Source organism: Strix aluco, chromosome 23 (genome assembly GCF_031877795.1).
Source record: "Strix aluco isolate bStrAlu1 chromosome 23, bStrAlu1.hap1, whole genome shotgun sequence".
In the NCBI taxonomy this organism is placed as follows: Eukaryota; Metazoa; Chordata; class Aves; order Strigiformes; family Strigidae; genus Strix; species Strix aluco.
In genome coordinates this window covers 2,664,920-2,677,859 of record NC_133953.1, presented here as the reverse complement: position 1 = coordinate 2,677,859, position 12,940 = coordinate 2,664,920, and the positions used below count along the sequence as shown (strand labels likewise).

Sequence of the window (12,940 nt, the reverse complement as noted above, 5' to 3'; positions counted from 1 at the left end):
CTCTAAAGGGTTTCATATACCCTTTTAAGCCTATTTCTGGTGGCAACAGTAAGTGTTCTAGAAAATAACATCAACTCTATTATATGGGAGCAACACACAAAATTATTTTCAAGATATTTTAAGAGCAACCCGCTGCACTGTAAAAATCACTCAGTCTTGAATGATAATCCATGTGGTTAATATCTCCAAGGGTGATACAAGAAAATGACCAGTTCCAGCAGAAAACTCAAGAGATTTTAATCAATTTATTCACAGCAAAACATGCTTTTGGTCATTTTGATCTGACTGAAGACTAAAAAAGAGCAATTTTCTATTAAGTATCACGTCATCCTCAAAACATATCAGGCTAATGAACTCTTTTTCTCCCCTTACTTGTCACATCCATTATTGTCTCTAACAGTTTCGGAAAATTCCAGCTAGCAGCATCTCCCAAACCCCACTTCTCACCTGCAACGAGTCAATTCTGCCTATAATAACCACATTCTCTCAAGGTCGGGGGATGCAGATATAATATCACATCTATCTTTTGAGCTCGCACATTACATCGAACCCAATTCCTGAAGGCCTCATACAGATAACCAAACATTTAAAAGCAGCAAGCGTACCACATGAAGATGTCATATTTACACTCCCCAAATCCTGTCTCAGACTCTAAGAGCAAGTCTTATCATCTCACAAAGAAACAACGCTAAACAACGATCCAGAAAGAAACTTCCATTTCTTAATTCATTCTTCAACACTGTTGGTGAAAAATAAAACAGCATTAAAAACGCCTTCTGGAGCCACTATCATAGTCTTCTGTTGAAGTTGAATACTACAGAACATGTCTCAGAGTTCAATGTAATACCAGAAACATGTGCCAGCACTTCTCCACACACCCACACCCCTCCCCGAGTAATTCAGGCAAGTAGTTGCCGGGGGTGTTAACCACATATTCTCCCCATAGCAATTATGTTCAGCCACTGAGTGGTTATCACTTTTTTCCACTGATTTCTTCCTTTTTTTTTTTTCTTTTTTTTTTTCTTTTTTAAATTCAGCACCTACTCCAAAATCCTGAAATGAGTTTAAGGTTACAAATGTATGCTTTGTCTATCTCTGTTAGAGCTGCTGCTAACAGACATTAGGAATTACTGTTCACCTTGAAGATGTCCCTCGATCTCAGCTATGCCTTCTGAACAGAACAAAAGAAGAGTTCACAAGTGTGGCACCCTGATCTACCTTAAATATGAAGTTTCCAATGTATGAAAGTTATGGGGTTTTAGTAAGATGTTTTATTTCCACAAAATGAGGTTACTTCCCCACCACCACCAGAAATACTGAGCAGTTTGTTTCCAGAGAAAGGAAGAGTTCTGTAAAGCCTAAGGACCAATTACAACAAGTTTTAGTCTGTTTTGCTATGTAACAAAATACTCTATTGTTTCCCAAAATTGCGAGAAAAGTCATTCTGAACCTTACCATCCTCTCTCACAAGGCATTTTCTATGTGAGAATGCAAAGGACTGCAAAATCTTTTCATAGCAGACTTTATTGTTTATATTAACCTAGCATACCTGAACTATACAACAACTAAGGCTCTGTAGGCTCTGAACGCTTACTCTGCTCTTAGATTTCAATGTATCCAAGTATAGTTTACTTGAAACTCTACACTTAGAACTTTTAAATCTCTTCAAAGTCTGTTTCCATGTACAGACAACATATCAACCAGCAGACATTTGTTCAAGCTCTCCTTCACTAAAGCAAAATTATATCATAAATATTTGAAAACATTTCTCCCCGTTACCTAGGCTGAGAGTTCTCCTCATACATCCGCTCTTTCCCTTCCTTGAAAAGGCTGATGGTCTGCTTCGTTTTCTTCATCAAGTTCTCCATGAACACGCGGAAATACTCGTTTTCTCCTAGGGTCTCCATCTTCCCCTCATAGCGCGATAGGATGGTCCGTAGGTGCTGGTAGGTATCGGGTAGCAGATCTAGGATATAGGGTGGGCTGTTCTTCAATGCCAGTTTTGGGTTCTGACACAAACGCACCACCTATGGTTAATGAAGAAAATACCATTTTGAAAACTTAAAAATACCAACTTGTGACCAGTAACTTAAACACAGCTCAGTGTTACTTACAAACACAATACAACGAAACGGTCGCTCTCAACAAACCGCATTTGTTACTCAAGTCCAGATAGGGAGCCCAGCCACCGTAAAAGAATTGAGTTTATGGACCAAACTGCACGTGGACTGACAAAACTCCCAACATAAATACGATTATATTTCATGAGGCTGCGTTTCACCCCAAGCGCATTTTCAAAAACAAAGTTCAAGAAAATTCAATACGGAGTTTGTAAATGCCAAGGATGTAACTTAACCACGTGTGTCTAGTACCTCCTGACACGTTTCAGACTCTGAACATGCCCACAGGCAGACCTTTACCCATCTAGCTGCCCTGATTTTGGCTGCAAATGTGACTTTTCACACTGACCCATATATTTGGGACGACAAATATGCCCACAGAGGAAGTGCCACTGTTACAGATATGACTGATACCAGTAAGTGTTCCCAGGCTGAAAGTTTTCTGAAGGCAACAGTGGTGGAAGAATCTCCTTTTCTTCCTCCTTGAATACATACAGCAAGTAAGAGGAACAACAGCTTTTATGGATAATGACGACCATCAAGAAAGAAAGAAAGAAAAGGAATTTTTCCATGCAAGAACGAGAAATAAGCTGTAGCATAATAGATACAGTAGGAGAAGTCTGGATAAAAGTTTAGTTCACAAGAACTTGTGTCCCCAGTTATGCATCAACTTTGCTTCTAACTTCTCTTAGATGAATCTCATAGCAAAACTAGATTCTTCACAAGAAGAATCTTCCAAGCCACATGTGATCTTATTTGTATTTTTAGCAGCGAGGTCACATATTCTCAAAGTTAAGAGCTTGACCCTATCAACCCAAATTTTTGCCATCTACAGTGAATTTATTGGATCATCGATAAAATAATTTTAGGTACTTTTGCATCATGTAGTTAAGGCACAAGTAGAATATGCCCATTCAGAATTCACAAGCAATACAACTATTATACCTGTACACAAACAAACCAGGATGCAAGCTGAACTTAATATAGGTCTTTAACATAGAGGAACATAGAGCTTACATGCCAAAAGCTCACGATAATAAGTCTATGTGACAGGGGAGGATAAAGGAAGCCACTTCACCATCCACCGTACCCAAAATTTTCCGTTATCTAGACTGAGAGAATGATGGGGAGAGTTAACGGCAAAGTGGCAATTCGAAAAAATGGCAGTGCCCAATCAGTTATAAAGAGAGCTGAAACTCTATAGTGATGCCAGTTTCAGATGAAGTTTAAAAGCTAAGAACCAGCAGCTGGTGTAGTCTTACTGCTGTCTTGCTGGCTAACAGCTTCTGTCTTCTGCAATTTACATCAAACTTGAGAGGAAGGCCAGTACCAAACTCCTAAAGTTCTTCACTACCGTGAATGTTTATCTGACCGCTTAATACCCTGGGTACAAGGGTATTACAGGTACTAAACAATGTAGTGCTGCAGAACAGAAAGCTTAAGGGAAGTGGATAGCAAAAGATAAAGGAAAATTTAACATCCTTTTGCAGTACATCATTTCCATAAAATCTTGTGAAACCTTCAAGAGGAATCGACACAACACCTGCTTCCCTTAAACACTTAAAAGTTGATGGTAAATGAAGTAATTTATTCTGAAGCAGTGCTTTAGTATTTAACTTTGCCATTCAGGGTATATGCAAAAAGCAACCTTGTCAAGTGAAGTGACACCTCCAATTATATCTGACTTACACTAGTGCCTCTAGTAAGAGCTGACTGAGAAGACTCAATTTCAGTGAAGAGAAAGGCATCCAGTGTATCACTGCTCACAGAAGAATCTGACAGCCATTAAAAGAATTACATGCCTAAAAAAAGCCTCTGTAGGAATACATGGGAAAAAAAACCACCAAAGTTTTCCCTCCATTTTGAAGAGGCTGCCAAGGATTAGGAGGTCTAGATGAGGAGATGGATGGTCAGACAACTGATTTATCCAACTGATGCTGATGCCTCAACTGCTGCTTCCTTGGAGCCTGTGAACATTGTACAGTGAACCATATCAACAAATTGAGTCAACACATTTGCCCCCTGAATAAAACTAGTTTCACTACAGGGCATGAAGAGGTTCTAAACATGCTTCTCGGACACAGCTGAATTGTGTTATGGATAGCAGTATCTTTTCTTCAACAGAAATTGTTTATTACACAGTGGGTTTAAGATTTCCTCACAGCAGAAGCAAGTTCTGCAAACCACCCATTCTCATAGCCTCTATAAAACATTTCCCAAGAAGTGACTTGCAAAGATACCTCAAATAGTTAACAGAAGGGCCAAAACTGCTGTGATTTTATTATCAAATGAGCTTCTTTATTTACCAAGTAGACCAAAATTAGCCAAGATAAGCATTTAAACAAATGCTACATAACTAGGAACCATTGCCTCTTGAGCAAACTCGGTCGTTTTATAACACAGCAGCAACAAAAACAGTTGCATTTTGCTTGTTTCTCTACGTGTGCACTTGCAGCATCATGACAACATCAAAAGGAATGTTCCCAGCCCTGGGAACAGCCGCCCCTCAGCCAGCTACCCTGCCTTCCACTGGGACCAGCAACGTGGAAGGAAACGGAGCAAAAAGCAGCAAATAATTTCAATCAGGTGTGATAGCAACAAACACAAAAAATTCATATTTTTAAACTACCATTCAAACTCATATAAGTTTGTCTGGCTTATGCTTTGTTCTCTCAGAACGAGCCTTTTACAGAGACATTTTTGCGGCTTCAGAAACACCAGTAAAGCATTTCAAGTTTAGCATGAAGATTCTAAGAGACTGGTCTGTGACGAACCTAAAAATTGACTTCCATCAATTTACATTTTTCAAACTCAAGAGAGAAAAAAATAATTAAAAAAATCAGTCTCCCTCCTCAGTTTTGAAAAAAGACTCTTATCTATCCAGTCAAAGAAAAAAAATCTCATATAGATTTTCTAGGCCTGGAACTGAGTCTTTTCCCTCAAGATTTTGCAGCTTGCCTTGACTGATCTCTGGATTTACAGTATTTCTCTTCAGCACTGCTTCATTAGACTTGCACAAATAAAGGAACTGGGTAACTAGCGCAGGAAAGCAGTAACACTATACACAGAGCACTGTCACAGGCACAATGTATAGATAACCTGAGCAACACAACAAGAACCATGAGTTTTTTTAAATATCGCCAGCAGGTTGCATAGTTAAATTAAGTACATGTTAGTAGAAGCAAGGAAGAAGCATTCAGGAAAAATGAGATACCTACGCAAAGGCGCTCACTTAACAAGACACAGCATTTGTTAGGAAGGGCAGAGTGCTGCGTAACAGAGGACACAAACCACTATGAATCGTGGCCACTCAAGACAGACTCACCAGCTGCCACACTAGCAGGTAGTGTCCTCCAACACACCCTTAATCCCCCTCTCTGCTCCTGTCTGCCCGTCCCATCCTCCCGATTCATTACTTTCCCACTTTGCTCATCTCCAGCCCTCCCCACAAAAACTCTAGCACCAGCCTGTTTGCTGCACCCATTGATACAGCACCCCGTTTCTTGTTCTGGCAGAAAGTCCCCAGCACAGACACTACTCACCTGCTTGCCTCAGTCGGCAGCAGTGTCACAGAGTTCCAGGCCTGACAAGCCCCCAGGCGCTACTGTGCCAGGTAACAGTTTTTCCCTTCCAGCTCAGACCCCTCCAAAGCTCTTTCCTCCCTTTCAGAGCTAAATAGCTAACTTCTGTATTGAAATCACATCTCATATCATCTTAAGCTAACAGCAAAAGAAAACCTACTCAAACTTCTCTTATCTCCTGCTGAATTTGTATTTGGCCTCTCTTCTACCTACAATAAAGGTGACCTACAGTGGCATTCCTCTATATCAGTTTTAAAAACTGAATGGCATCAGCACGCTGTTTGAAGAAGCTTCATCTCAAAGCTCTCTTCCTCCTCCACATCCTACTAAATGTACTCTACCATTCTTCTGCTACATCTCTTACACCTCATTCTGAGCAGTTCATGACTACACCACCTATTCTTCAAATACCACCCACAGCAATGAACTCAAGTGGTCTGCATTATCTGCTGCCCAGACTACATTCGCAAGAGCTGATTCGTAATCTCATCCTTTTGCGTAAAAAAATACGAATTGTTTTCACGAGCCAATAACCCAACATACGCTTTCTTATACTAAGTATTGCTTTATTTGCTGAAGACCACTAGTGATAAGATGAGCAAGCATGATAAAAACAAATTAACAGCAGTTCCTCCCACGTGAACCAATCTAATACACTTTACTAGGTTCAAGACACCGTAAGGAAATTGCTACGTTGCTTACTATGCTGTTTGTCACTGCAGGCTTGCAGGCTCACAAGATGTCTTAACAGTTGCACATTCAGCTTCCAAAGACATATTCAACCTCTATTCCACAGATAAATGCGTAAACGTCACCCAAGTCAGCTGAAGGTGAACATCCTGCTGCACAGCGATGGAAAGGGCTATTTTATGTCCATGCTATAAGTGACCACATGCAACTGCCGGAGGAACAGTTAGTGCTGACAAAAATTAGAACTTCAAGTGAAAGGATCTGAAAGACAGGAATACGTCAGGCAGCTTATGGAGAACATTATGGGGAAAATATTTGGACAAGAATCAACTTGCATAGGAAATTCATCAGTCACATCCGAAAACAGGGACGCACGAACGCTTTGACAACACCAGCTAATTATGCAGAGTAACGAATCGGGTCGCAAATGTACTGTACGCACACAGATACAGCACACGTTTCTGAGAGGCAAACGCATCATCTATTAAACACGCACGCAACTATTTTTTTTTAAATCTGCACCTGTAATTTCATTTACTTGGCCCAGAAAACATGTTCAACACCTTCCATTCATATAGCCCTTCTCACCACTACTTTCACAAGCATTGTGTTTGCCTGGCAATTTGCTACACTACTAAAAAGACTTTTAATTCAGATGTGTTCTCATAAGCGTACATAAGTACAACTAAAGTCTAACTGAAGTCTGAAAGGCTTTTCACAGCCAAATCTTTCCTCCTGTACAAATCAAACTGAAGAACTAACTCTAAGACTTTAAAAATTAAGCCTACACCTAAGAGCTTTCGGATGCTGCCTACAAGCAAAACTGTGAAGTCAATGCACATTTAAAAGAGGTTACTGTAACAGTAGCCTCGGCTTTTCTGTCGGTGATATCACAGCGGAGAGGGTATATGGCCAAAGACTGGCTATGCAGATCTGAAGGTGTGAAAGTATCCCCCCTCCACCCCAAAACATCCCACTGCAATTCTAAATGTCAAGGTAATCAAAGACTTTTCTTTCAGGCCAACCTCTTCCTTTGAGCAGGCCAGGTTATGAGGTCAAACGCAGGCTGACATTCACTTCTAGAGCCCATGCACAAGAATGAAGACGTGCATTCTTACAAGCTGTATCTGCAAGTTAAACTTATTTCTAAGAGGATCACGTTTCCATGCTCAAACTATCTTTCCCACACTAGCACTTACACTTGCCCTCAATGTTTGTAAGAAAGCCACTGGCACTTTTCAAAAGACTTTTTTCTTTATCCCAATCTCTCTCTGTAGAAGGTGATCAAAGCTCATCACAAGCACAGCAAGGCACAGCTATAAACCACGTCTTTTGTTGAGCCAGCCAACACAAAGTGATTTCTTGGCATGAACATAATTTAGTATGTCTTTAAAACAGTCATCTACTCTGCCTGCTTTAGCATTTACTGCAGGAGTTTCAGACACTGCATGCATAAACAATGCAGGGAAAAGAGAAAGAAAAGTTGAAATGCATAAGCCTGCAGGGCAATTGGATGAGGTATGCCCATCAGCCCTGCTTGCTCTGCTCCCAGAGGGGAGGAAGGTGGCAAGGTGACGTTCCCCAAGGACTGCAGGCAACTTCAGCGATGCCCTTACTCTGCACTACTTTTAGGGCCCTGAACCCAGCATTACTAAATGCACTTCACATTTTAGACTCCAACATGTCAAGCCTAGCCTCGATTCTCAGGGCTGAACGGTAATAACATCGCAGGATCAATCAAAATCCCAAGAAAAATGTCAGAAGGTTTATTTTAGGCCCACTTGTGGATATCTATGCTCACTTACGGGGACATTCTATAAATAACACTAGCATTCACTAACAACTCACCAGGATTTCTTAAAACAATGGATTTACTAACACACCTTAGCCAGGCTAGTAAACCAATTGCCATACCCCATCACACCACCAGGCCAAAAGGTCTGGTGTCCTGTCCCCAGCAATAGCCATTTCCTGGCATTTTAAAGGGTGGAGGAGGGGAGAGCCTTAATGACCCCACAGTGCAGTGCCCCACATAAAGGCATGGAACTGTAAGACGGCCTTTCCAGCTCCCACACCACAGGTTTCTGGTGTTTCACATTAGATTTCATACTCTCTATTTTTGTGTAACTACAAACTACATTTATTGCAGAGGGTTTTATTCAGACTTTCAGGCTTTCTACCAGGCTCCCGGTTTTAAAGAAAAGGCTTTGTACTGAGCTCGGTTAACATGCCCCTATTCCTTCAAAAAAAGAATAATCTGGACTGCCACAAAGCAGAAGCTCAGCCTCACCATCCAGTACCTACACACCAGGCCCTATCACAGGGCGAGGCTTACCTTCTGACAAGCAATCCCTAGATTCCTCCCTCGTGCAGTTATACACAGATAAGACTTACTGCTGACACCACCGGGATGCACCTGCAGCTCCCCACCAAGCCCTACCCTTACCCAGCCTCGCCCCCCACCAGCACCAGCAGTGCTCCCCTCCCCCCAGCATCTACAAAAATACGACGGCACAAATCCCAGATCCTCTTGAGCAGATCTGCATCCTCCGCCCCAAACCTTCCCCTCTTTCTCCACACAGAGCCCTGCACGCAGCTCATCCCTTGCAGAGCTGCTGCTCTCCCTCCACACCTTCAAATCTTCACATCCCACTCCCATCCTGCCTCCGGCCTCTCCTCCGCCGCACATCTCCCCACCAGCTCCCACATCCTCCCCCCCCAAAGCGCTGCACCCTATCCTGCACCCACACAACCCTCGACCCCCTCCCAAACGTTTCACCCCAGCCCCACCCCGAGCCATACAGCTCCCTCTCCCTCAGCCAAACCCTGCAGCTCCTGGCTTACCCGACCCCCCAGCGCCCCCTCTGCCCCCAGAGCCCCCCCAGCGCCCCAAACCCTTCAGCCCAGCCCTATATGCCCTACCCCAACCCCCACCCAGCCTCCCCAAGTGCTTCAGCCCAGCCCAGCCCCAGCCTGAAGCCCTTTGCCCCAGCCTCGACACCCAGCGCCCGCTTCCGCCCCAGCCCGACCCTCCAGTGCCGCCCCACAGCCCTCTCCGCCTGCCCAGGGCGGCCCGACGCCCCCGCCGGGCCCACCTTGTCCATGAGCTTCCAGCACTTCTCCACCATCTTCTTGTCCACGGCGCCGGGCTGGTGCGGGCCCAGGTGGTGGTGGTGCGGCTGAAAGGCGTCCTTCATGAGCCCGATCAGCCCCCCGGGGCCCTTCTTCAGCGGCGCCGACATGAGGGCGGCGCGGGGGCGGGGGGGCGGCCGCGAGCGAGCCCACACCCGCGCCCGGCCCGTCGCCCCCCGTCCGGCACCGGGCCGCGGCCCTGCAGGGCAGCCGAGCGTGGGGGGCGCTCCCGCGGGCCGGGCCGGGCAGGGCCGGGCCGGGCAGGCGGCGGCAGCGGGAGCCGCGGGCGGTGGCGGCGGCGGCGGGGGCGCCCGGCTCTAGCGCCGCTCCGCCCTCCGCCCCGGCCACGCCGCGCACTGATTGGCTGGCCGCCCCCCCCGCGCGCCCGGGACCGCCCCCTGCGCCGAGGAGGAGCCGACACCGATTGGCCGGGAGGGGAGGGGGGGCGGGGCGGAGAGGGGTGAGCGGCGGCCCGTCCGCCAGGCCCCGCCCCGCTGCCGTGGGGCAGGCGCACGGCGGCGGGCGAGGGCGGCGCGGCGGCCATGTTTGGTGCGGGCGGGAGGGCCGGGGCGGGGCGGGGTCGCCATGGGAACGGCAGGGCCGCGCCCGGGCCGCGCTGTCCCTGTCCCGCCGCCCCCGGGGCGCGGAGCGCGGCGGGACGGACCCGCGGCCGGCGGCGGTTCCTTCCCCGGGCGCGCTGCGCGGCAGGCTGCGCCGGTTTCGGCGCTTGCAAAACAGGATCGTTTCCCCTTTCCAGCAGCCGGGTTCCCTTTTCTGCGAACGGCCGGTGTCCAGCCCCAAAACGGGGAAGCGGCTCCGGGTACCGCGCGGCGCCCCTGCGCGGCGGCCTCTGCCCCCACCCGAAACGTCCTCGGCCTGAGGGGGCGTCACTCGCCCCGGCCGTGGGAAACAGCAGCCGGCCTTCGGCCTGCTCGGCGGGCTGAGCCCGGCCCGGGCACCCCGAGCGTGAGGCCTCGGCCCCAGGGCTGCAGCCAGCGCCGCGGGGAAACCGGCCCCGAGCCAGCCCCGGCGAGAGCGCGACCGCACCCCCGAGGGTGCTGCGCGGGATGCAGGGTGCGGGATGCAGGGGGCAGGGTGTGGGATGGAGGGTGTGGGATGGAGGGTGCAGGGTGCGGGATGCAGGGGACAGGATGCGGGGGGCAGGATGCGGGGGGCAGGATGAAGGGTGAAGGATGCAGGGTGTGGGATGGAGGGTGAAGGATACAGGATGCAGGGTGCGGGATGGAGGGGGCAGGATGGAGGGTGCAGGATGCAGGGTGTGGGTTGGAGGGTGAAGGATGCAGGGTGTGGGATGGAGGGTGAAGGATGCAGGGTGCAGGGTGCGGGATGGAGGGGGCAGGATGGAGGGTGCAGGATGCAGGGTGTGGGATGGAGGGTGAAGGAGGCAGGGTGTGGGATGGAGGGTGAAGGATGCAGGGTGTGGGATGGAGGGTGAAGGATGCAGGGGGCAGGACGGAGGGTGCCGCAGCACCCCGGCACTGGCCCTGCTGCAGGGGCACGGCCCTCTCTCATGGCACCGCTGCCCTGCGCTGCGGGGGCTGCTGTCCCCGTTACCTCAGCCCGGCTCCAACAGGTCCCCAGGGGAAGGAGCACGGACACCCGGGGGGGTAAGAGCAGACAGAACTGGGAGAGAAAAGGAGACCAGAGAGTAGGTCAATCTTTTGGTAGAACTGAGAACGCCAAACCTTCAGAAATTACGACATAGGCTTGAAAGTAAGTTCAGTTCTGTTTCTTTGCTGCCTTCAGATCCTCTTTTCAGTCTCCTTTCCCAGGCAGAAAAACACTTCCTTTGCAAAAAAACAGCTGAGGCTGGTACAGCACAGCATCAGTCTCACGACACAGGCTTCAAGGAGGAAAGTACGCAAAACAAAACCACAAATGCTGCAGTTTGGCCAGCCTCACTTCGGGGAGTGTGAGTGCCCAGACTGGGCTCAGGCCTAGAGGTTGGACAGCACAGCCTCAGCCTCTGGGGTTCACACAGGAGAGGAACCCCACGACAGAGCTCACCCCTTTGTTTCCCCTGCGACACTCACGCACCCACTCTTGCATGGGAGCCAGGACCTCTGAGGTGCCAGACGTGCAAAGCCACAGCAGCACGGAAAAGCCACTGCCCTGGTACACCACCTGCCACAGGAGGGACATGCCCTGCTCTGCTGCTGCTACGCAGCCTCTGCCAGCCCAGGGCACGGCCGCAGGGCTCCGCGCTCAGGCTGCGGTGCTGCTAACAGGGAGGCTGTGCATGCCGTCCCTCCCATCCCCGCCCCGGCTGCACACGCACATCGTACATCAGCCTGCTGGTGTCACGGCAAAGCGCTGTGCTGCCCCACACCACCCCAGCTCCAGCGCTGCTTTCTTCCACAAGTCACTGCCCAGGACCAGGCCTGGCTGTTGGCTGACGGCTCATGATGAGTTCCTGCGTGGCACATGGCTTGATGAGGCATCAGATGGGCAGGACAGGAGGAGGCAGCATGCAGCACTAGATATAGCAAGGGAGCACTGCATAGGTTGGTTGTAAAACTCTCTGTCTTGATTTTACTGCCTTTGGTAAAGCTTGGTAAATATTTCTGGGACAGGCAGCTCCTTGTCTGGCTTTAATTACCTGGGCAAATTTTCCTAAGGATTATATTGACCTCAAATATGTCAACATTTATTGAGGCTGTGTTCCTGAGGCTTTTCCCATTAGATGCTAATGGATTCTGGCTAATAGTCAAGCCGGATTGACCACCGGAGGGTGCCCTGGCCAGCTCCAGGATACCACAACTACCTGGGGAGAGGGCTGGGGAGGGTTATACCAACTTTGTGAAGCCAAATACAAAAATCACCATGGCCCCAATCCAAAGAGATCAGGGAACACGCTTGAGCAATTGTATTCCTAACTATCTGCTTCTCTGGGCATGATTCACTCCAAGTCGCGGCTGTATTTACGTGTGAGACTTTAAGCAAAGGTCGCTTTCGCTTGGGACTGTTCCCTCCCTGCAGGAAAGAGGAGTCTAGCATCCATGCTCAGCACAGTGGTCACTCACCACCACTGTGCCAGAAAGCCACGTCACGCTGGTTGTTTTGAAATAGCTTCCCCCAGCCTGGCGGCTGGCAGCCAAGAGTGCCTCCAGGTGCCTGGGCGCCTCTGGCCTCCGCTGTGCATCTCGTGTGGTTGTGGTTGAGAGCAGCGTCTCGGTCCCTTGCTGGTCGTGCCACCCAAGGCTGGACATCGGCGTGTGCCCCCCACTGCCTGCCAGCCCGCTGCCAGGCCTGCAGACGCACGGACACCCCTCCGATTGCTCAGCTCTGCGTGGCTGGGCGGTGGTTTCGGTTGTGCGTGCATGGGTGTGCACCAGGTGCACGCCAGCTTCTCTGACTGCACGTCTGCATAGGGGAATGGCCCCCACTGTTGTCCTT

At 48.9% G+C, this 12,940-nt stretch overlaps 1 protein-coding gene across 1 annotated transcript in view; it reads right to left on the bottom strand.

The window, feature by feature from the left end:
* CBL (Cbl proto-oncogene) overlaps positions 1–9,700 on the bottom strand; it is a 44,306-nt gene extending 34,606 nt beyond the window's left edge. The window contains exons 1-2 of the mRNA XM_074849069.1: positions 9,487–9,700; positions 1,780–2,027 (exon numbers count right to left, since the gene is read on the bottom strand). Of these exons, the coding sequence (XP_074705170.1) occupies positions 1,780–2,027; positions 9,487–9,633 (395 nt within the window). The 5' untranslated portion in view covers positions 9,634–9,700. The remainder of the gene's footprint in view (positions 1–1,779; positions 2,028–9,486) is intronic.
* Positions 9,701–12,940: the final 3,240 nt, after the last annotated feature.